Raw genomic sequence first — 25,401 nt, 5'->3', positions numbered from 1 at the left:
AAAACTGAGCAATAAGTAAAGCTCTTTAGCACTTGACCGTTAAAGTAGCTAAGTCGATGTTGTGGGGTTAGAGATTTGGAACTCCATAATGATCAATATATCAATTTGCAACCAGCACTTTTACTTATTACAAAAGCTCTTTTATTACTTGTGACGCACAGCAATACAATGTACCTAGTCACCTGAGGGCCCTGAAGTTTGTATGCCAACTTCTTAACTAATAATTAAGGAGACTTCAGAGACAGCTTAGGCTACTCCTCTAGTACACGTATTAAGGCAAAGCAGACACATAGCCAGTAGGAAGCAGCAGATCTACGAGGCCTTTTGTTTTTACATTATGCTTGCACAGTACATTTCTGTCCTCCATGTTGTTGGTCTGGTGCAGCCTTAGGCCTACAGTTGTTGGCTAGCATTGGAGGCAGTGCTGATGAGTGGTATGTATCTTCCCACAGAGTGGAGATTGCCTAGAGTTTGTCCCTACCTAACTGTCTAACACAGTCTGAACTGAATGCATGTGGTCACGTCCGCATGGGAAGTGCCAGTACACTTTGCGTGGAAGCTGTGCTTCAGTGACACCGTTTATGACCCTGTTGATTGCTTCTCTGTTGGTTTTTCTGTGGGCTCAGACGTAAGCCACAGCACAAACCTAGGAGTCAAACCCTTATTATTGCAGCAATGTTGAGTTTTTGATTTCTAGGCTCTCAGGTTCTTGCCAGAAAAGTCTGCGAAGCAGGCAGTCTATTAAGTGCCCAGCAGTTCTATAACCTGCAAGAATGTTGAGTCTGTAGGAGAGTTCATCTGTGTTTCAATGCCATTGCCCATATTTGTTTATGGGTAGAATTTCTCAGTGCCCTTAATGTGAAGCGACTGCATTAGTTACTGGATCTCAATACACAGCCTTAGTTACTGGTTCTCAATACACAGCCTCTCTTGAGTGTGCTCAAATGTTCAAAGTAAACCTCTAAAATGTAATGAAATAAGGCATGTGTCATGTGGCATTCACACGGAAAAATTTAGCTCCAGGACTTTGCACATGTAATCTGAATGTCTTGTTCTTATACTCCATCTGCATGAGTTTTTCATTTTTCTGCAGCATTTCCTCCTGCAGGAGCCCAAGTTGCCTAATATATAAACCATGAACCACGGGTCTGACTCAAAGTCTTAAGTCAACTGACTTCTCACTTTTTCATGCTGTTAAGCTGACTGGTTTTTTATTCCTCCTTATGCAGCTTATTGACAAATACTGTGGTACAGACTTATAATGCTGGCCGACCGGTTTGGAGCTGCTGCTGGTGCGAGGACGATACAAACTACATCTATGCAGGTCTGATCAATGGCTCTGTGCTTGTATATGACCTGAGGGACACCAGTTCGTCTGTGCGTGAATTAGTGCCTCAAGGATCCAGGTACGATACGTTTATGATAAAGGACAATAATTTAAATAGGTTAATTTATTTTGTTTTGTTTTCATTTCTGATGTTGCCTCTAATCATTAAAGATTCCTTTAGCAGAGGTCAATTACCAGCTTCTGTAATCAAGATAGAATTAAAATGTATTTACAAATTAAGCACTTAAGCAACAGCGGTCGACAGCACGGAATCACAGCACGGAATCAGCGCGCCGGAGCGCGGGGCACAGAGCGGAGCAACCCAGCAGCCCAGCGCTCCTCCCCCCCCCCCTAGCACGGGGGTCCGCGGCTCACCTGACAACCGAGACCTGACACCCGAGCCGCCAGTGCCCCACTGCACACAGAGGGCTACGTCCCCTTCCCCCCCCCTCTGCAGACCCCCACGGAAGCGGCCCAATCGCGGGTGCGGCTTGCGGAGGGGCTTAGGGGCCACAAACAAACATCAGACACCATATATTCAAAAGTTCTGGTGGCAAGAGAGGAGGGCCCCTCCGAGGACGACGCCAGGCTTCGGGCCATCGGGTACTGGCCCTCTGCTCCAGGAGCTGCCCACGACGTGACCCCCAGAAGGAGGCAAGTATGCGGTGAGCAACAGAGGCCAAAGGGGCTAAGGGGCTAGGGGGGGTCAAGGAGGGCAACAGGGAGGGGGGTAGCCGCACCAGGGTCTGGCACTGGTTCCCCGCCAGGGCGCGCAGCACCCCTCACCCCGACACACCCCCGGTACTCCTACCAGGCAGCCCTTGCCTCACCCCTCCTCCCCTTGCCCTGCTCCCCCTCCCGTCCCCGGCACCTTCCCCAGGGTAGCCAGGCCCAGGAGCGGAGCGGAAGAGACCATCGCGGTCCACCAAGGACTGGCACGGTCCAGCAACTCTGTACTCTCTGCACCTCCCAAGGACCCAGGCCCTCAAAAGCTCCTAACTCCCCCGGGGGTGATCGCACACTCAGAACTTAAAACGTCCATTAAAGTTTCTTTTTGAAGGACGGCACCCTTAACTGCCTCTAAACAACAAAAAGGCACAAAAAACTCAACAAGGCCCTTCTCCCGCACCCCAACAGCCCGCCCAAAATCACCCCGCTGTAAAGGCAGCAAAACCTACCGACCATGAGATCAGGCAAAGCACGAGGCAGTATTACAAACCGTCCAGCAAAACAAGGAAAGAGAAAAAGGAAAGGAGACCTGGCTCCGGATGAAGCAACCCCAAAAAGGAGAGCAAGCAGCGAACAGGATCTCCCCCTCCCCCTCCCATGCAGGAGGCAAAATCTAACAAAGGGCACACGCGGGTGAGGCGAACAAAATTCCAGCATGGAAGAAACGTTCTAGAGAGAACCCGGCTTTTGGAAGAAGGCGACCCTGCAGGAGGGGGCTCCAGAGTCCGTAGTCTCTCACAAACATCCCAAGATAACTGACTATTTCACTACTACTTGTACCAACACCACCAGAAAAAGGATCGACTCCCTGGGTCCATCCCAAACAAGTTTTGGGGAAATAACCTCACCAGTCCAAGACTGGCAACAGCAAGGAAGCAGCGAAAAGAAACTCAGAATGAATTCACCCCCTCGCCTCCCCTTATCGCCAACAGTAGTGATCAGGAAAAATCACCCCACGAAACTAGACGCATCACGTATAGTCCAGGACAAAGCGGTACCACCAACTCCTACACCAGCATCTGTCTTCAATCCTAGGCAAGACATAACTCTATGTAATAACTCCCTAGACGCCATTAAGTACCAATGGACATATAGTCCAGCGAAACTACCCATCCTGGACTCAGAACTGGTAGCAATCGCAGAACATTTAGAACAAGAATCTCAGGAAGGTGGTCCATTCTGTCAAAGTCCAAAACTTCACTCATTCCCAACGTACAATGGCGAAAAAGAAGAACAGGACCTCTGGGGTATAGAACAGGTATTCATAAACGGACCAGCAAAAGCAGAAACAGTGACAGCCGCACAGAAAGCCCCCCTTAAAACAACATTAAACAAAGTACTATCAAGTGATAACCAAGAGCCCGACTCAAAATCCCAAGCCCCAGGGGCAGTCAGATCAGAAGAAATGTGGGCTGCAATCCTAAATTCAATGCAAGCAACGGTCATGGCGCTGCAATTTCATTCAAATAAAATGGACATTCAAGTTGACCTGCTAAACACCCTGGCAGTATTTGTCTCCGGGATCGACAGTAAGCTGGAAAAATTAAACGCACTTATAACAAGGGCGCAAGTCAATCACTCTAATGACTTTACAATCTGCTCCTGTAAAGAGGTAGTAGAAAAGATATCCCAACTGCCGCAAATCTTAGAGGGAATACTTCAAGAAATCCGCTCCACCAAGAAGGATGAATATACATGTACTAAACCGCTCGCCACCATTCTGAAATCCACCCCGAGGGAGCAGAAACAAAAAGAGCAGCAGCCCCTTCCCTCCCTGGCGCCCGCTCCATCAATTTTAAGTGAGGAGAGAATTTTGGCTGACAGCCATCAACTAGCAAGTGCTCGCATGGAATCCATGGTGAATCATCCTCCGCTACAGTCCATCAATAAGCCCGGGAATCCTGAGTCTACCTCAACCCGGACCCTCTCAAAAAGAGAACGAAAGCGGGCAAGGAAGGGAAGGAAGTCCGCCCAACTTTACCAACTCAACTCGTCAAAGGATCCACCTAAAGACCAGGCGACGTCAAATGGAGAGCACAATAGAGACATTATTACTCACATAAGTACAAACTCTAACTCAATAGTAGATGGGATAACATTCCCCGCCTCAGCAGACACTACCCACTTAACAAAGTCCCCCCTGAGACCACCTGAAACAATTGGCACTACAACGAATGTAAGACCTAGCCCCACAAGGGGTCAGCAGAGCACAAAATTAAAACCAATTGCGCCTGCGCTGCCCCCCCCAACTAACACTGGTCAATGTGGACAGCAAGACTGCAATTAGTCAGAGAGAAGATGACTATAAGGTTCAAGACCGGCACATAGAGCAAAATCAGTCACTTATAACAGACACGAATACCCTCCAGTTACTCTGGATTCCAGAATTCACCTCCAGGTCCTCCACAGATGTTCTTAATCGATCTTCTATCTTAAGAATCATAAAAGCCTTACCGGATCTTCAGTTTGTGGCCTCGGAGGACCTCACAGCTATAAAATTTATTCAAGCAAGAGGCAACCAACACACAGATCCAACACTCACCATCCTCTCGGCTCCAGATATCCCAAAGAGGATCATGAAAAGAAAGGACGTTTTGAAAGCCTGGGGCATTGAGGTAACCATCTACAGAGGAGACCGCTATCCAACTCCGTTACTAGCCCCACAATACCTGGGAACCTCCAAAGGCGCATGGTCGGTTCTGAAAGGAGTACATCAGGCCAGCAGACCCATCGAAGAAAGGTGCATTGAGGAGAACCCACCTACACACCCGCTGACAGTCCAAGTATGGAGAGAAGAAGGGAGGGAAAGAGTGGTTTTGGGTCAACAAAAGTACCCAGAAAGGGAACGGGTAGCGACGGTTTTTCCTCCAAGACCGATGGGCAACAATTGAATTGGTAAGGATCAACCCGCACACTGGATTTTATCCATCTGCTCCTGGAACATCGGTGGCCTTCGGTCAAAACTGGAGGATCCCGCAGTAATACATTTTTTCAGCACCTTCGACATCTTACTCATTCAGGAATCCTGGGCAATGGAATCAATACCGATAATCGGATTCATGGAATATAACCCAGCAACGAAAACAAATAGGCCCGGTAGGCCAAAAGGAGGCCTTGCCATCTACATTAGTACCAACCTTTTAGTAAAAATCTCTGAGCGTAAGGAGGAAAACCAACCTTTCCAATTTCTCCAGCTAAACGATTGGGGGAAAAACACACAAGAGCCTTTGATTCTGGTCAACACATACATCAATCCTAAAAATAAAAAAATCGAAGCAAATACATTTTTAACTCATCTATTAAGGATAAAAGGTACAGTAAAATCAGCATTCTGGTTAATATTGGGCGATTTCAATCTCGGCTTATTCCACATCCCCAGTGAGGATCACACCCAAACAGTGCCAAGAATGCCTAGCCAAACCCTCCCCAAAAAACTCAGGAAAGACAAAATAGGGGAGAGTTTCATACGCACCTGTGAATTAGTAGGCCTCTTTGCACTAAACGGACGGAAGTGCCCCGATATCCCACCGGCATGGACAAGATTCTCCGGGAAATCAGTCTCCTATCTAGACTACACCTTAGTGTCCCCTGTTCTATATAAGTTAGTAAACACCTTCACCATCATAGACCGCACGCAAAGCGACCATAAGCCACAGGTATTGGGGATCTGTGCATCACCGCAAAAACCGGAGAAAGTGGCAGCCATAAACGGGACACTAGGCACCGAAAATCTAAAGCGACACAAATGGTCCTCAGACACCATCAAAACCCAGGCAGAAGAGGCCCTACGAAAGCTAGAATCAAATACCACAAGTGGGGCAAAGCTGACAACAGTCTGGGAGAACTTTACCCTAGATCTCACTAAAAAAGATTCCTTACGTAACACAAGAAAGGGAGCGCAATTGAATCATCGCCAAAGTTCACTTTTACCGTTGCCAGTGCGCAAAAGGAAAGCAGCTGTAGGGAAATTACTAAGGTCACTACGTAAATGCCCAGATAATGTATCAATACTGACTGCCCTGAGAGAGCAAAGGAAATTGTACAAAAGGGATCTATAGACCTTTAAAAAAGGCCAACAGGAGGTCCTGTGGGCCAAACTACATTTTGCAACTAAAACATCTGATTCCAAAAGATTTTGGAAAATCATCAATACAATAGACAATGGCGCAAAAGCAGGCAATAACGCAAACATAACAGAGGAAGTATGGGTATCCCATTTAAAGTCCCATCTAAAAGAACGGATCATCGAAGAAGGCCCTCAAATTCAGTCGCACATGATTAGCTGGGATCCCAACATCCCGGAACCTTTGAAATTTACGGCACCAGAATTACTAAAAATCATTGGAAAGCCACGAATGGACTGCGCCCCCGGCCCCAATGGCCTACCGCAAGCACTATTTAAACAAGAAACGGAAAGATGGGCCAATTTCCTGGCAGCAATGTTTAATGACGTGATCACAACAGGCAACAGCCCGGCATCCTGGAAAGGCTCAGTAATCCACCCCATATATAAGGGTGGGTGCGTGCTCTCCCCAAGCAACTACAGACTAATCACTCTTTTAGACGTTGACCTAAAGTACTTTTCCTGCTGTGTGCTAAAACATCTAGAAGCCTGGATCACAGATAACAGTATTCTACCCTTCAATCAAACCGGGTTCACCAAGCACCAAGGAACATTAACAAATCTTATGGGGCTAGGCTTGATCATAAACAGAGCAAAAGCAAAGGGGACTCCAACCTATTTATATTTTGTTGACTTTAAAGCTGCTTTTGACTGTCTCCCGCGGCAAATTGTGGGCCAAACTACTACAGTGGGGGCTGCCACATTCTATTTTAAATGCCATCAAAATGATATACTCCGATACTTGGGTGAAGGTTAAACTTGGGGATGGCTCTCACCTATCCAGGGCAGTCAAAACAACAGTGGGGGTGAAGCAAGGCTGTGTATTGGCCCCAACACTCTTTAACCTGTACATAGCAGACCTCCCCACCAAGTTAAATGGTCACTCATCTCACTCTCCCTCACTGGGCGGTCAACAAGTATCCAACCTACTATATGCAGATGACCTACTACTAATTAGTAATACCAGAATAGGAATGCAGAAATTGTTAAAGGCATTAGAAGAATACTCAGGCTCCAATGATTTAGAAATTAATCATAAAAAATCTAAAATGATTACCTTAAACCGCAGGCCATCCACCCAAGGTAATTGGCATATGAATGGGAAAACCCTAGAGGAAGTAACATCATACAGATACCTAGGATGGGTGGTGGATGCTAGAGGTAATTACACGGCACAAAAAGAAGCAATAAAAAACAAGACGCAGGCCCTTACTTACGACTTTTGTAAGCTAGCAAACTCAATCTGTGGTCATGCTCTGAACTCATTAACAGCTGTAACGAGAGCAAAGCTTCTTCCAACTATCACCTATGGGACCGAAATAATGAGGGGGATGGAAGTAGGTCTTCTGGAAAAGCTTCTGATAAAAACCTATAAACGCGTTTTTCGGCTACCTGGGCATGCATCGCCAGCCCAGGTCAGACTGGAATTCATGCTGGTCAAACAGTCGTTAGCCCGTCCGGCGGCATACATTAAATGCTGCTACAAATTGAGCCGCGCTTCAAAGGGGTCTTTAGCCAATCTAGTCTGGCAGGAAATTATCCTAGAAAGAGGGAACTTCAACTACATAAAATTACTATAAGAAAGTAAGAGTCTTCTGAAATTAGATGAGGTATGGAACAGGTCCTTACCCATCCCCATTTTCAATAAAGTGAGTAAATTACAGAGCCGGCTAGAAGATAAGATCTCATTGTCCAAAAGGGAACATAGTTGGTTGATCCTTAACTCCTACAAAACATTTAAAGAATCACCACTTATGGCTGGCCCGTACTCACGGAAAATCAAGTAATCCTTTCTCAGACTTAGGCTGGGTGATGTCCCTACTTTAGACCTCATGCCAAAATGGAAGAAAGAGCGGCAAGCAGACTCCCAGGAGTGCCGTCTGCCATCTAGCAGATGAAAACTTGATGCACGTGGTCTGCATTTGTCCAGCCCTGGCGGCCGAAAGGAGACTCTTGCTGAAAAAAGAATTTAACGGCTTAAGAATTAGATCCTGCAGACAAGCACTAATTGCAGCCTTTAACCCTCAAAATACAATATTGAACATTAGGCTGGTTCAATTTTTGGAAATTTTTACTCATAAAACCTCGACCTCTCGAAATGACCAGATAGAGGGAGGGCGGAAACGATAGCGAAATCCCTATAACCTGCTTTGAACATCCTAAAGAAGGGAAGGCTCCTATGTAGTCCACAGAGTTGCTTAGCTCGTGTCGTAATAAAGTCCGGCTTCAACAATCAGACGTAAGTAGGGGTAGATAAAACTGATGGAAGGCCTCCCCACTTTGTACTATTTTTACCAATGCCTCATTTGTCTGCCACTGTTTTCGTTAAATATTTCGGGGGAACGATATCTCATATAGCTTTTCATTTTAAACATAGGATTTTATCCGGCGTTGTATTCATTTTACATACAAAAATATTGTTCTGTTGTCTCATTATTAATACTTATAGCACCAGTATGTTCCTTTCTTAAAATCTGTATATAGAAGAAAAACTCACTAACCACTTCACCTTAAGCTAAAGAACTGTAATTGCCATTTTGCACTAAAAGTGTTCTGTTAAATGTTTATGTGGAAGGAAAGTTTTATGGTTTTAATTAACTAATAAACTTGTGTTTTACTAAAGATAGAATTAAAAGGCCCGACGCTTGATGTGCCCCTGAGAATGCTGCCTGCTGCAGTGTCTTGCAAAGCCACTGTTTGTCTTTTATGCTTTTTTTCATATTCACCCTGTTTATTTTCTCTGAGTATCTAGTATCTTGATCTCTGCACTGGCTACAGTCTATCTGATATGTTCAGCTGCATTAGCTTGACTTATAGGCTGGACCTTAGTATTTACTAAATGTATGTAACTGTCCTGTGGGTGGGTGGGTGTTGTGTGTGTGTGTGTGTGCGGGGGTATATATTATGGTGGTCTCCACTAGGTAGTTACAGTTAGGATAATTTTTCCACAGAAAGTGTTTTTTGACTTGCCTATATCTTTGGCACTGTTTGACGAATCTTCACTATTTTTTTTTTCAAAGTGTTGCAGTGATTCTTGTTGCACACAAAGTTTTAGAATGTTCTATCAAGCGGGGGCTGAGATAAGGAGGGTGGGGGGATGAAAAAAGTTGCGTTTCCCATGTTGTAGGAAGCTGGCCTGGTGTGTGATGGGTACCTAAGGTACATAAATCTTATACCACGTCTGGGGATCTCCTATAAGTAAAGTGTAGGCAATGTCTAGAAGCCAGGCTCTCTAGAGACAGCTGTGGATGAGCAGCCAAGGCTTATCTAGGAGACATGCAAAGCTCATGCAGTACCACTGTAGTCACAGAGCACTTACACACATGAAAGAAAACACTGTGTTACAAAAATAAGGGTACTTTATTAAGTTAACGCAGCACCAAAAATACTATAGAGACAATAATCCCATAGGAGGCAAGTAATACACAAGATATATACACTAGTAGTCAGAAATATGCATAAGAGCAGTTAGAAAACAGTGTAAAACAGTGTAAACCACAATAGAGAATAGTGACGCTAAGGGGAGCACAAACCATATACTAAAAAAATGGAATGTAAGAGTTGGACCCCCGCCTAGGTAAGTAGAATGTGTAGAGGGGAGCAGGGGATCCTAGGAAGGCACAAAGGTAATTACCACAACATCCCCCAGCGACCAGGAAAGCAGGAGTAAATCACTAGAATTTCCCCAAAACATCCACTTAGAAGAACAGAAGAGAATTGCATAACCCAGAGGCGACTGCAAGAAACAAACGGTGGATTCCTGAAGAGGAAGACATGTGGAAAGAGGAGACCAAGTTCAGATGTCACAGCAGAGTTCAGTGGGGGCAGGAGCCCATACCCACGAAGCTGAGAATGCAGAAGTTGATCAGTGAGGAAGGAAACTCAGCACTGCAGCTCTGGAGTCTGAGTCTAGTTCCGGGAGGATGTAGGTTATGTCCCACACCGAAAGGAAAATTGCAGTCGGGTTTGCGTGCTCGGATTTCACCAACAAGCCTTGGCACAGGCAAAACTTGTGGTTGGTGGAAAGTAGTGCTGCCGGGGACCAGCAAGACCCAGGAGGACTCAACTCAGGAGGAGGAGTCAAAGGAGGCCCTCAGCGTCGCAGAGAGCCCACAGAAGCCTAGGCAGCACTCGCAGGAGACCCACAGGACGGGGAAACAGAAGGTGCAAATGGAGTCAAGCAGCACTACGAAAAGGAGTCCTACACCGCAGGAGAGCCACTCCGGGAGCTGTACGTTGCAGGAAGGAGTGCCGGGGGCTGGAGCTACATAATGCCTGAAGATCCCTTGGAGGACGTGCCAACAAGCCTTGGCAGCTGCAAAAGACGCAGTGCATGGGGGTACTGTGCTGCGTGGGAAGGCAAGGGCTTATCTCAACTCGTTTGACAGCTGGTAGTTGGGACCGATGGGACCTCTTCTGACCACCACCTGTGATGCAGGATCCACGCAGCTCAGCAGGAGCGGGAATCCATGCAGCCTGTTGTCGTTGCTGTTGGTGCCTGCAGATGCAGGTGAGGGACTCCTTCACTCCAAGGAAGATTCCTTCTTCTTTCCTGTGCAGATTGAAGACGGGCTGTCCTCAGAGGATGCACAACTGTGGAAATGTTGCAGAAGCTGGAAGGAGCCATGGAAACAATGTTGCAGACGAAGTCTTCATCTTTGTTGCAGATTGTCGAGTCCTGGAGAGTCCAGGTGCAGTTTCTTTGGTCAGAAGTCAAAGTGGAGGTTGCAGAGGAATCCTGCTGGAATCTTGCAAGCCGCATCTGAGGAACCACCTAAAGGAGAGACCCTAAATAGCCCTGAAAAGGGGGCTTGGTCAGCTAGCTGGGTGACCACCTGTCAGGAGGGGCTCTGATGACACCTGCCTGATCTGGCCACTCAAATGCTCCCTGAGTTCCTTGCTAACCTTGGATTCAAGACTGCAAAACCCAGGGACCCTCTGGAGGAGCTCTGGGCACCACCCCTGGGGTGGTGATGAACAGTGGAGTGGTCACTCCCCTTTCTATTGTCCAGTTTTGCACCAGAGCAGGGAATAGAGGTCCCTGAACCGGTGTGGACTGGTTTATTCACAGAGGGCGCCAAAAGACTACCCCTCCCAAGCCATGGGAGAGGGTGCAACACCCCTCTCCCAAAGGAAATGCTTTGTTCTACCTTCCTGGGCTTGAGCTGCTCCAGCAACAGGAGGGCAGAAACATGTCTGTGAGGTGGCATCAGCTTGGGCTGCCTGGAAAACCTCAAAAAGCTTCAGGAGCAATGCTGGGGGCCCTCTAAGGAGCCCCAAGAGTGCATGGAATCCTACAACCAATACTTGCTAAAGTATTGGGGTATGATTCCAACATGTTTGATACCAAGGTTCGGAGTTACCATTATGTAGCTGGACATAGGTAGTGACCTATATCCAGTACATGCGTAAAATGGCGTCCCTGCTCTCACAAATTCCAGGAAAAGGGGTCTGGAGTTTGTGGGGGTATCTCTGCTAATGCAGGGGTGCCCTCACATACAGGTACATGCACCCTGCCCTCAGGGCTTATAGGGCCTACCATAGGAGTGACTTATAGTGACCTTGTGCAGTGACTGATAGTGAAAATGGGTGCATGCACCCGGTTCACGCAGACTGCAATGGCAAGCCTGCAAAACCTTTTGCATGGGCTCCCTATGGGTGGCAGAATGACTGCTGCAGCCCATTGAGATCCCCTAGAACTCCATTGCCCTGGGTACCAAATACTACGGGCTTGCATGGGGGCACCAGTATGCCAATTGTGGGATGAAAAAGGTTGCAGCAACCACGTTTAAAGGAGAGAGCATAATCACTGGGGGTCCTGATAAGCAGGATCCCAGTGAACACAGTCAAATGCACTGACAGGCCAAAAGTGGGGGGTAACTAAGCTAGAAAGAGGCTACTTTCCTACCCTTGTTAATTCCCATAGGAGCTTTAGACTCGTCTACAGCCCAAACTGCTGGACGTAATTATACCACTTTTGGCAGAATGCTAGCTTTTGGCACGCAGATCACGCCTTGGCTTATTTGGTATCAATCGGTTCATTAGTTTTGGAGATATTAAAGGGAAAATAAATTTGTATATCTCTGGCCGCAATGACTTCATGAATGTGTTGCAAAAATGCACAAATTTACATGAATAACCATGCGAAAAGAAATATTGCATTTGGCTGACTGCAATCTGAGTAGAAAGTTGCGGCCACCATTTGTTTTCACAGGACACAGCTCCAGGGGTTGAAAATACAAACTGAAAGTGGCATAAGGGGTCAGGGTGAAGGAAGGGGTGTGATAAAGGTGTGTTTTAGGGGCAAATTATAAATTTGACATTTTTGTCACCATGTGGGGTATTTGCGAAAGTTCATAAATGTTCACAAATATGAAAACATTTGAAAGAAAAGACACAAACTCATTCATACACTAACTCATTCACTCAGAGACTCATGCACCCACTCATTCTCCCACTCAGGCACTCATGCACTCATGCACCCACTCTGACCCTCACGCACCCACTCACAGATTCTCTGACAGAGACCTGCCCTGTGGCCAGCCTGCACTGCGCACAGCATGGCACAGGCTTGGATGGTTATAAGTGCTTGGCTGCAGGCCAGGCCTTGCGACCAACCCTTGTTGCCCATACCAAAGGCCATGCACAGTGGGGGTTAGAATAACATATAGTAATTAAAATTACTTTGTAAAAAAAAAAAACATAGAAAATCAAAGGTTACAGGGACATTATAGTTAGGTTCTGAATTTACTCGTACAAAACCATAGAAATTTAGCAGTTATAGTTAGATTTCTTTCAAGTAACTATAACTCCCGCCCTAAGATAACTATACCTCGCGCCTTCGCCATGCACAGCAAATTACTCCACATGTTATATTATTGATGAGATCTTGTATGGCATCTTTGATATTTTCACTGCAAAATTTGCAATAAGATTATTGATAAGAAAACTCTGCATAGCATGGGCGCGAATTATAGTTACCTTACAGCAGGAGTTATAGAACTCTAACTAACTCCTGAATTTGTATGGTTACTCCAGTATTGGAACTTTCATAGATTCACATGCTTGAGTCATTCCCCGTCGTCGAGATGGGAGCCCCTGGTATATTTAATTAAGTAGTATTAACATGGGTTTAAACCTAGAGGCCCTTAGGCCTCTCAGTTTAGCATTCTATCAGTCATTTTAAGAAAAAGGACCAAACTTCAGGGTCCACCAATTAGGTGACACCACCCTCTAGAACCTTCCTGAGAGAACCTCCAATACCTCAGATTTTCTACTGCACTCGTTCTAGGGGGTGTCCTCAGAGGTCTGCTCTATTCTGCACATCTTTTGGCATAACTTCAAGGTTAAACTCTTCAAAACTTATTCTTCATCAGGGCTTGCTTATATTGCCTTTACCCAGACCACTCTGCCAAGGACTGCAAGGTATGTCGCACCTTCTCTTCTAGGACCTTGAAGGATAGAGAGGGCAGATTATTAATATGGCTGCAGAAACTAAAATCTAGAGACAACCAAGTCTCTGATTCAGACAACGATGATTCTGCCTCATCCTGCAGAAAGTAATCTAAGAGACCTAGCTCTCATTCAAGATCTTCCTCAGAGCAGCGAAGAAAGGCCTACAAAGAGACCGCCCCAGGGTCTTACAAAGGCCGCAGTCCTTCCTCATCTATTCACAAATTCTCCACAGAAGGGGAAAGAGGACATGTCAGCAGATGTGGAAGGCCTAGAAAATAATCATCTGTGCCTCCATCTAAGTCCGCTGAACCATTTAAAAGGCCTTCCTCTGCTCCTACAGTTGAAAGGACATTGGACAAAACTATACCGTAAACTACATACTCCTTGACAACGGCAGCAGTGAGTGCCATTCCACCGTCGACAGTGGTTTCTAGGTTAACACCGTTGATGGCTCCTCCGACATCGTCCACGACGAGTCTGCCACCATCAACGAGGACAACGTCGATGATGTCATTGTCGACAAAGACCTACATGTCGTAATCGTCTGACAGTAACCACGGTCTCTTCATCATCGACGACCCCGTCAACAGTAGCTTCCACCTCAAAGCCGTCGACAGTCAAGATTTCCATGCAGACAACATCCACTGCTCTGACTACACTGGCGACTAAGGCGTCTGACACCGTTGATGAGGGGGAAAATCTGCAGAAGTCAGGAAACAGCAAGAATTACTCCGGAGCATACTTCTATTCTAGTAAGATAACCCCTCTAATTCCAGTATATCTTTTGGAGGGTGACGACAACTCGTATGAAGGGGGTCCATTTGGTACAACATATCACAGTTGAAAGTAAAGTATCAGGATGACGATGAGGACTACAGCTGAACTTAAGATCCACAGTAATATGCAAGTGATCAATCATATCAGGAAGATTTGTATATGCCACGCTCATCGCTCTGAGGTCAGATAATAATGCTAGCAGACTACAGTAGGTGCTTTCAGTCTACAGAACATGTGCAACCTCAACCTCCTTCATCGCCTGTTTCAAGGGTAGCCACCCCAATTCAGAGGCCAACCACTCTACCGCTGTTGAATGTGGCCACACTGGATATGACCCTACCACATGAGACTGACATATGAGAGGGAGAACAAGAGGAAGGTGAGCCCCTAAACATCCAGTCGGAGTGGGATGGGTATATTCTCTTCCAGGGGATCCTCATCAATAGTCATAAACATTGAATATTCCCGCCCTTGTGCGGGGACCCCAGAGCATATATAAAATACACACATATAAAGTATGAAATATGCCCGAAAAATATATATATATAGCATTTTTAGTAGACACATTTTCATACTAAACTCATATATATATATATATATATATATATATATATATATATATATATATATATATATATATATAATGTGTAAATCAGCAGTGCAGACTATAATAATAAACAGGCTAAAATTCTTTATTTCTATGGAGTTTTTTTTTTTTTTTTTCTTTTTTTTTAAACCATCCTTTTCAAAATTACAATAAGAGAAAAAATATTTACCAAAGCCCCATAACTGGGCCTAGGGAAATAAGCAGTAGTAATATCAGAGAAAAAGAAGAAAAAACTACATTGAAAAACAATGGAGCATTCTTAGCCAATAGGCTGCATGCAGGTTAACACAGGAGAGCCATAAAAATTCTGGCACCGTGCCTTTAAGACCCAGAGCACCTCCAGTATCCCACCATGCCTCAGGGGTGAAGGAGAGGTAACAGTTGGTTCACAATTAGGTCAGTTCTTTTTTCCGGCTTCTTCTGAGAGGATCCTGGAGCATTGAGCTCTCAGTTTTTCTGAGTTTTTCTCATAAAAATACTTCAAAACACCGTTTGTTCTACTTTTACTCGACATCTAACACCTTTGTCTTAATCTAGAAGTTTTTTCCTGACTGAAAAATGCCTTCCCTTTTTGTGAAGTGCCCTTCCTGTGGGAAGAAGGCCCAGTCAGATCCACACTCTGCATTGTGTGCTTGCCTCAGAGTCACTGCCCCGACACTTGCAGAGACTGCAAGAACATGTCAAAAAGAACTCTGAAGGACAGGGAGAAGATCAGGCTTCATGGTCTTCATGAGAGGCAGAAAACATCGTCCTCTTGGCTTCCCAGGCAGCCAACAAGCCATTCTCAGGAGAGACAGGCTAGATCGAAGTCAGCAGGTAGGAAGATACCTGTTTGTTCCCCGTCAACGTCATCACTGCCACCATCACACCATCATAGATCACCGGCGACCCGACCGACGTTGAAGGATACGATGTCGAGAGAACATGGCCACCGCAGGGTCAGATCTCCGTCGACGGCAACCCACCGATCGACGTCGAACCATCACTGGCGTGCCCATTCGCCACCGAAGGCCTCGCACCCCTCGACGTCAAGGAAGACGATGTCGAAATCGCCTCAGCGGCGAGAACGAGGACATCCGCCGTTGGCGGTCCACCACTCGACGACGAGGCACACAACGGCGAGCAGGTCGTGGTCAAGGGATCGCCGGTCACCGTCGAGACACTCGGTGGCGAGACCAGAGCAACCTGCGGCACTCCCTTCGTTGTTGCAGCTGTCAACGTCGACACAGGTTTTACCTGTCTTCAGGGAGCAGAGCATCGGATACCGCCGGCGGATCAGACCACTCCAACATCTCCGGCGGTCTCCATAAGAAGTGGTTCATCTCGGTCGAGAGCTGCTTCGTCTGGGCATGTCTCGCCCATCAACTTGTCACCAAGGTGGTTGGAGAGCCTTAATAGACCTACTGCCTCCCCAGACTCGCAGTATTCGAGGATGTACTCTCCTTCTGCCTCTCTCCCGAGAACACCATCGCCAACAGCGCGGGCAGGACCAGTCGACCGTGAGGCCTCGGCGCTCTGCTACAGCATCTCGGAGCAGGTCACGTTCCCAGAGACGATCTAGGTCACGGTCACGCCATCACAGAAGGTCTCCCTCTTGGTCATCGTCGGGGTCCTCTGTCAGACAATACGCCCCCACCTGAACGGATTCTCCACCAGCTAGAGTTTCCCCGGTGGACGACATCACAACCTTTACGAAGTGCTTCTCAGGGGAGCACAGAAACTAAACATAGAGGTTCCGGAACCTTCAACCTCCTCATCCGTCATCTTTGAAACCCTGCAACATAGGGCGGTTTCAACAAAGCTGCTGCCGCTCGTGCCTGGTTACAACCAACCATGGACACCTTTTTAGCACCAGCCACCCTCAAATCAGCTCCTGCTAGGATCTTGAAGAAATATAAAGCACCTGAACAAGATCCTTTGTTTCTCAGGACGGATCCGCCGCCGGACTCAGTCATATTGGCCGCAGCCTGGAAAACGCACTCAGTAGCATCATCCTCCACGGTTCCACCTGATAAGGAGAGTAGACATCTAGACTCTCTGGGGAGGAAAATGTGCGGCACGGCGGCTTCCATGATGGTCTCCAGCGCTTCTGCACTCCTCGGCAGATATGACCGTTCACTCTGGGACTCTCGGAACAGGTTTGCAGACACATTTTCTAGGGAGGACAGGCAGGATTTCCAGGAGATCCTTCAAGAGGGATGTCTGGTCTCCAATCAGGTCATCAGCGCAGCAGCAGATGGGGCAGACTTAGCTGCACATGGGTACGCACATGGGGATTGTGCAAGAAGGTCTTCCTGGTTGAGACTGACAGGATTGAAGCAGGAAGCGCAACAGCGTATCCTAAATCTTCCGTTCAACGGGAACTCGCTTTTTGGTACCCATACAGACGAGGAGATGTCGCGCATGAAGACGGAAGTGGATACCATGAGAGCAGTAGGCCTGGAGAGAAAAAAGGACTTCAGACGAAGGTATAGGCCTTACGACAGGCGCCCTTTTCAGCAGAGGGTTCAAACCCCTCATTGGTCCCAGAGGCCACAGCAGAGGCAAGGACGCCCACTTTTCCAATCTTGTAAGGCCACGAGGGACCGAGGGTCAAGTAGACCACAGCAGTCCACACCCAAAACTCCAGCAAAACAATGAGGACTCGCTTCCCTTAACACTGTGCACCACTCCGGTGGGGGGGAAGTATCACAGAGTTCATTCACGAGTGGCGTGGTAGAACAAAAGACAAATGGGTGCTCAACATTGTCAAGAATGGGTACTCTCTTCTTTTCCGATAACCTCGTCCTCACTTGCCACCAACCAAATGCAATCCGTCTCACATGAGCCTATTGCGCAAAGAGGCTCACGCCCTTTTACGGAAAAAAGCAATAGAAAAAGTTCCAGTCGCGCACAGAGGGAAGGGGGTATACTCCCGTTATTTTCTGATAGCGAAAAAAGGTTGAGAGGGAGTTTTCAGACCGATTCTGGACTTACGACTTCTGAACAAGTACATAAAAAAGCAAAAGTTCAGGATGCTGGCTCTTCACCAGATTTTCCCTCAGCTACATCGGGGAGACTGGATGTGCTCCATCGACCTGCAAGACGTGTATTTTCACATCCCGATCATTCCCAAGCATCGGAAATTCCTACGCTTCCGGATAGCCTCCCAGCACTATCAGTTCAAGGTGCTACCATTCGGCCTGAAATCTGCCCCTCGCGTTTTCTCAAAATGCGTAGCAACGGTAGCAGCACATCTAAGGAAACAAAAAATCTTCATTTACCCATACCTAGACGACTGGCTACTGAAAGCCTCCTCTCCGGAGCAGGCGAGAAGCCATCGGGACATTGTGCTCAGTGTTTTCAGGTCTCTAGGTCTACAAGTCAACTGCCAGAAGTCCACCTTGACTCCAACGCAAAATCTACATTACCTGGGAGCAATACTGGATACAAAGCTCGAAAGAGTGTATCCTTCGGAGGAACGATTGTTATCAATAAAGAGAAAGTGTCAAGACCTGCTAAAGTCCGACGAACCTACGGCCCGTCAGGTGACATCTCTACTGGGCTCCATGGCTTCGTGCATTTTCATTGTCCCGAATGCCAGGCTACATATGAAGCCTCTTCAAGAGGCGCTAGAAAACAACTGGAACCAGAGCACAGGCTGCTGGGAGGACAGAGTGCGGCTTCCGATAAGAGCGCTACAGTCGTTGCAATGGTGGATGCACAGACCTCACCTGTCAGTGGGAGCTCCATTTCACCAGGTAATCCCTTCCAACACTCTGGTAATGGACGCATCTCTTCAGGGATGAAGGGGCTCATATAGGTTCCCTTCAAGCTCAGGGCCTGTGGTCTGACAACGAAAGAGAGTACCACATCAACCTGCTGGATCTCAGAGCAGTCCATCTGGCTCTCAAGTCTTTTGCTCCATCGATTCAGGGGAAATCTCTACTAGTACAAACGGACAATACGACCACAATGTATTATTTGAACAGACAAGGGGGAACGAGATCCCTGCCCCTATCTCGGGAGTCTCAGACCATCTGGCATTGGCTCCTAGCGAGAGGAATGTCGCTTACAGCAGTTCACCTACCAGGTCAACAAAATGTGGAGGCGGACTTCCTGAGCAGACACCTCGAGGACGCCCACGATTGGGTCCTTCACGACAAAGTCGTCGAAGACATCTTCGCTCAATGGGGTCGGCCTCAATTGGATCTCTTCGCAGACAAGGTAAACAGGAAATGCCTAGACTTCGCGTCCAGGTTCTACCGTCCGGGATCTCGAGGGAATGCCCTGTTGATCGACTGGTCAGGGATATTTCTCTACGCCTTTCCACCGATCCCCCTCATACCTGCGGTGATCAACAAACTTTACAGATCCAGCACCAGAATGATTCTCATAGCTCCGCAATGGCCTCATCAGTTCTGGTACACAGATCTCCTCAACCTATCGGAACAACCTCACAGGAGGCTGCCGTGCAGACTGGATCTCCTTTACAGGTTGGGAGGCAGGATACTTCACCCCAACCTACCCTCTCTGAGCTTGACGGCATGGCTCCTGAATTCCTGCAATATGGGCACCTTTGGCTCTCGCAGGGGTGCATGAACATCTTGAAGGAGTCCAGACGACCTTCCACGCGGCGTTCTTACGCGTTCAAGTGAAAGTGGTTCTACATATGGTGTCGTCAGCAAGGTCAGAATCCTATACTGGCTCAGGAGGAGGTCATACTGTCTTACCTACTCCATTTGGCAAAATCGGGTCTGCAGGTATCATCTATTAAGGTACATTTATCTGCCATTACAGCCTATCGTAAGTCATCTTCTCAGGAATCCTTTTTTACAAGACCAGTAGTCAAGGATTTCTTAGAAGGTTTGAAAAAAGTGTTTTCACCCATTCGGAAACCCTCCCCTCCATGGGAGCTGAACATAGTGCTATCAAAACTTATGGGCCCTCCTTTTGAACCTATACACAAAGCCTCTTTGCAACACCTTACGTGGAAGACGGCTTTTTTGGTAGCCATTACTTCCGCAAGGAGGGTCAGTGAGATTCAGGCTTTGTCCTCCAGAGAACCGTACACAGTCTTCCACGAGAATAGAGTGGTTCTACGATCTCATCCATCATTCCCACCGAAGGTGGTGTCAGAATTTCACATCAATCAGACTATTTCTCTACCAACTTTTTTCCCCAATCCGAAGACTCCGGCGGAGAAAGCTTTGCACTCCCTAGGTTTGAAAAGAGTGCTAAAATTTTACTTGGATAAAACCAAGCTAATTAGACATTCCAACCACTTGTTTGTAAATTATGGTCATTTGAGAACAGGAGAGGCAGCATCAAAACGAACCATATCTAGATGGATAGTTTCATGTTTTGTTAATGCTTATCAATTGGCTAACAAACAACTACTTGCTAGACCTAAGGCGCATTCGACAAGAGGAAAGGCGGCTACTGCTGCCCTCCTTAATTATGTTCCAATCTCTGAAATTTGTAAGGCTGCAACATGGAAGTCTGTACATACATTTACTAGACATTACTTTTTGGACTCAGATGCAAGAGCAGACGCCCAAGTTGGGCAAGCTTCTCTGAGAATTTTTTTTCCATGATACATATCTATTCCTGCACTTCTATTAGACAGTCCACAGAGTTAAGGGATGGGCTTGCTAATCTATTCAATGTTTATGACTATTGATGAGGATCCCCTGGAAGAGAAGGATAAGTTACTTACCTGTAAATCCTAGTTCTCTTCCAGGGGTATCCTCATCAAGGTGATGAACAACCCACCCTCCTCCCCGGATGCACGTCTCCTAGAAGTGCAGGACAGACTATCTTTCGAATCTGCTACACAGCTTATCACCGTAAAAAAGAACTGACCTAACTGTGAACCAACTGTCACCTCTCCTTCACCCCTGAGGCATGGTGGGATACTGGAGGTGCTCAGGGTCTTAAAGGCACAGTGCCAGAATTTTTATGGTTCTCCTGTGTTAACCTGCATGCAGCCTATTGGCTAAGAATGCTCCATTGTTTTTCAATGTAGTTTTTTCTTCTTTTTCTCTGATGTTACTACTGCTTATTTCCCTAGGCCCAGTTATGGGGCTTTGGTAAATATTTTTTCTCTTATTGTAATTTTGAAAAGGACTGTTTTAAAAAAAAAAAAAAAAAAAAAATACCTCCATAGAAATAAAGCATTTTAGCCTGTTTATGATTATAGTCTGCATTGCTGTTTTACACATGTATATATGAGTTTAGTATGAAAATGTGTCTACTAAAAATGCTATATATATATTTTTCGTGCATATTTCATACTTTATATGTGTGTATTTTATATATGCTCCGGGGTCCCCGCACAAGGGCTGGAATATTCAATATTTAGGACTTCGATGAGGATACCCCTGGAAGAGAACTAGGATTTACAGGTAAGTAACTTATCCTTATTCCAGCTCCTCTTTCTCCTTCACATCCAAAAGTAGATTCACCTCCAGATGCCATCAGAGGATTCCATTATCTTATGGAAAGAGCAGCTAAGTGTTTTGCACTTTCAATGCCATCCAAGCAAATGGTTGTTTTCTATATGATTTTAAAGAACCATTTCAGAAGTCAGTGCGCGCCATGCAACTGGTCAGTTACATAGGGGAGGAGGGTTAGAAGGTTTTGCAAAACCCTGCTACATACACAGCAGTACTTCCACGCTTGGATAAGAAGTACAAAGGACCGGAAGATGCCCCAGCATGCTTGACTGGTCACCCCAATCCAGATTCGGTGGTATCACAAGCAGCCCAGAGAAGATCCAAAAATCCCTCTGCTCCAATTTCTGCACCTCCTGACAAAGACGGCAGACGATTAGACAACATTGGTAAAAGATTTTCATCAATGTCTAGTCTCCCTGGCAGTGTTAGCCAGATATGATAGGCAATTATGGGCTGACATCGCCCCATATCTTAATCAGTTGCAGTAGGACATTAAATCGGAGGCTAGAAAGACATTGCATGAGGGAGAATGCACATCAACAGAGATAATAGATTGTGCGATGGAGATAGCCACTTCTGCGTTTCGTCAGCTTGCAGATGTGGCTGTCCTCCGAGGACAAGGTTGGCTGAAGGCCACATCGTTCCGTCCGGAAGTGCAGAGTAAGATACTAGATCTTCCTTTTGTTGGTTTAGTGCTGTTTGGCAAGCAAGTCGATTTAAAACCGACACGAACACAGCAAAATCTTTGGGTACACTCCAGTTTCAGAATCCGTCCTTTCGAGCTACGAGAGGGCGTGGAATGCCTTCATATAGGGGAGGCCACCAGCAATTCAGATATCTGTTGTTTGCTTCCTCCTCTCAGCAATTTCGTCAACATTACACCCACAGACAGCCGCCACAAGCGGCACACAGTAGGTCTGACACCAGGGAACGGTCAGCTCGTCCAACTAAAGACTCTGCTCGTAGAGCATGATGTGTCCATGGCTCCGGCTACCCCCAACCATATGCCCCCAATTCTAGGCGGAAAAATAGCTTTGTTTTGCCAGCAGTGGCAAACCATAACATTGGACAGGTTGGTTTTACAGTTGATTAAGTGTGGAGATACACTAGAATTTGTCCAAATGCCTCCTCACAGAAATTCCCCAGAGTATCCAGAACAACTCAATAGAGAGATCAACAAAATGCTCCTCAAGTGCGCAATAGAAAGGGTGCCTCCATCACAGCAAGGAAAAGGTTTTTACTCCAGATTCTTCCTCATTTGCAAAAAGTGGAAAGACGGGAGACTGATCCTCTATCTCAGAGAATTAAACACCTACTTGAGAAACGTTCCGCATGATCACCCTGCAGGTCGACCTTCTTCGGTTGAACCATTGAGACTTTGTCTAACCTAGACCTAAAGGATTTGTTATTTCCACATCCCAATTCACCTAGCCCACAGACAGTACCTGAGATTCATGGAAGCACTAAGCCATTTTCAATATTGAGTCCTTCCATTCGGTCTAAAATCAGCTCTTGGAATATTCACAAAGTGCCTAGCTCCTATTGCAGCCTTTCTCAGGAGAAGAAAACATCAAGTATTCCCATACTGAGACGACTGGCTGATAAAAGCAGACACCTATTCGGCAGCACACAGGTCAACAAGAAAGTGCATTGCTTTACTCAGCAGCTTAGGCCTGACTATCAACTGGGAGAAATCCAAACCTCAACCATCCCACACGATCACTTTCCTAGGGGCAAACCTGGACACTCAATCCACCATAGCCTGTCCCACTGTAGAAAGACAACAGAAACTGCTATCTCTGGCAAAGTCAATACAAACAAAAGAATATATTTCAGTATGCCTTCAAAAGTCCTTATTGGGGATGATGCCTTCATGCATACCTCTGGTTCCTCTCTGCAGACTCAAAATGCGCCCCCTGCAAGAGCAGATCAATCTGCAATGGCTCCAGGTTTAAGGAATCTTCGAAGATCAGATAAAAATTACTCCAGCAATCACCAAGGCTCTGGTGTGGCGGTCTCAGGAACATCATCTTTCTATTTGTCTAACTTTTCTTCATCGCCCAGTCCCGTGGGCAATCCCCACAGATGCCTCTCGGGAGGGTTGTGGAGCGGTTTTACAAGACCTACAGATAAGTGGCAAATTGCCGCCAGAGTTGCAAACAATGCACATCAATCTGCTAGAGCTGAAAGCAGTCTGCCTAGCTTAACAGGCTTTCCTACCAAAGATTGCCGATTCAGACAACACCAGTACAATGCATTACCTCAACAAACAGGGAAGCATACGATCTCTTCCTCTCTCCAGGGAAGCTCAGGAGATTTGGAACTGGGCTGTGCAGCATGGCATACTCCTCACAGCAGTTCACCTTCCAGGCACCCAGAACAGGATAGCAGACTCGCTCAGCAGGCAAAAAATGGCACGAATGGGAACTAGACCAGTCCACGGTCAACCACATTTTTTTCTCAGTGGGGATCATCCAACCTCGACCTCTGCGCCAGCTGGTCAAACACCAAATGCCAATACTACGCAAGCTGGCATCACCAGAGGGGATCACGGGGGAATATGTGTTCCATAGCATGGTCAGAAATCTTTGCATACGCGTTTCCATCAATGCCCTTGATCAGTAGGTTATAGTTACATTAGAGCATGAGTTATAGTTACTTGAAATAACTCTAACAGCTGAATTTCTACAGTTTTGCACTTTTTGTTGTGTAAATTCTGATCCTTACTATAGCTTCACTTTAATCTTAGGGTTTTTTGTGTGTGTGTGTGTGTGTGTATACATATATATGAGCAATGTAGTGAATTATGGGCTTGTCCATCCGATTTTTATTTTGTGTATTGTGCCATCTGATTTGTATTTATTGATTGCAAAATAGCTAAGTCCTATCACAACTAATTTTACTGTGCAGTCAACCTACACTGAAGACCAGTTGTCAATTAAGATTCATGTGGGCCTGCACTTCTTCTATAGTTCTGAGATACTCTTCCTGTAGTTGGCTAGAGTGCATTCTTTTGATCTGCACCTTTCTGTCTGGAAGTGTTATAGTATGTAACTTGAAAGTTCTCTGTTCTCTACTTCAAAAGGATCTCAAAGCAGAAGATGGGCATTAGGGTTGGCACATTTGTCAAGCAGGGGCACATCCTTTAAGAGTATAGTCTAAATAAGATTTACTGGTGCTTGTTCCCTTTGAAATGTTGTGGGAACAGGTTAGAGTGGTCAAAGGGCATTTGGAGATTACGCTTTAAATTGTTTCTGTTGGTCTTTTACCCCTAATGTCCTGCAACCTTTACTGAGCACTATATATATTTATATATGTTCGATGGCATCTGTAGCTGCAGATACACATGCTGTGCATATCCCGCCATCTAGTGTTGGGCTCGGAGTGTTACAAGTTGTTTTTCTTCGAAGAAGTCTTTTCGAGTCACGAGATCGAGGGACTCCTCCCCTTTCGGCTCCATTGCGCATGGGCGTCGACTTCATCTTAGATTGTTTTCTTTCCGCCATCGGGTTCGGACGTGTTCCTCTTCGCTCCGTGTTTCGGTTCGGAAAGTTAGTTAAATCTTGGAAAATTCGACGGTACTGTTTGCATTCGGTATCGGGTTAGTTATAGCAGATCGACAGCGAATAAAAGAAGAGCTCCGGTAGCCCTTTGGGGCTTCTATCCCCCGGCGGGGCCTGGTCGGCCCGACCGCGTGCGTCTTCAAGGCTCATGGAATGGACCCCATTCCGCTTCTGCCCTGAATGCCACAATAAGTATCCTTACACAGATCAGCATTTGGTCTGTAATTTGTGTTTGTTCCCCAAACACAAAGAGAATACTTGTGAGGCCTGTCGGGCATTTCGGTCGAAGAAGACGCTAGGGGACCGGAGAGCTTGAAGGCTTCAAATGGCATTGACGCCGTCAGGACACCACGACATCGAAGAAGAGGAGACTTCCTCCATTG

General features: G+C 46.4%; 1 protein-coding gene across 2 annotated transcripts in view; it reads left to right on the top strand.

Annotated features, from left to right (window-relative positions):
* RFWD3 (ring finger and WD repeat domain 3) overlaps nucleotides 1-25,401 on the top strand; it is a 265,518-nt gene that overhangs the window by 130,826 nt on the left and 109,291 nt on the right. For both annotated transcript variants that reach the window (XM_069217624.1, XM_069217623.1), the window contains exon 10: nucleotides 1,230-1,406. In XM_069217624.1, the coding sequence (XP_069073725.1) occupies nucleotides 1,230-1,406 (177 nt within the window). The remainder of the gene's footprint in view (nucleotides 1-1,229; nucleotides 1,407-25,401) is intronic.

Source organism: Pleurodeles waltl, chromosome 12, assembly GCF_031143425.1.
Source record: "Pleurodeles waltl isolate 20211129_DDA chromosome 12, aPleWal1.hap1.20221129, whole genome shotgun sequence".
Lineage (NCBI taxonomy): Eukaryota > Metazoa > Chordata > Amphibia > Caudata > Salamandridae > Pleurodeles > Pleurodeles waltl.
The sequence above is the reverse complement of the archived record's forward strand: the minus strand, read 5'-3'. Positions and strand labels throughout refer to the sequence as shown.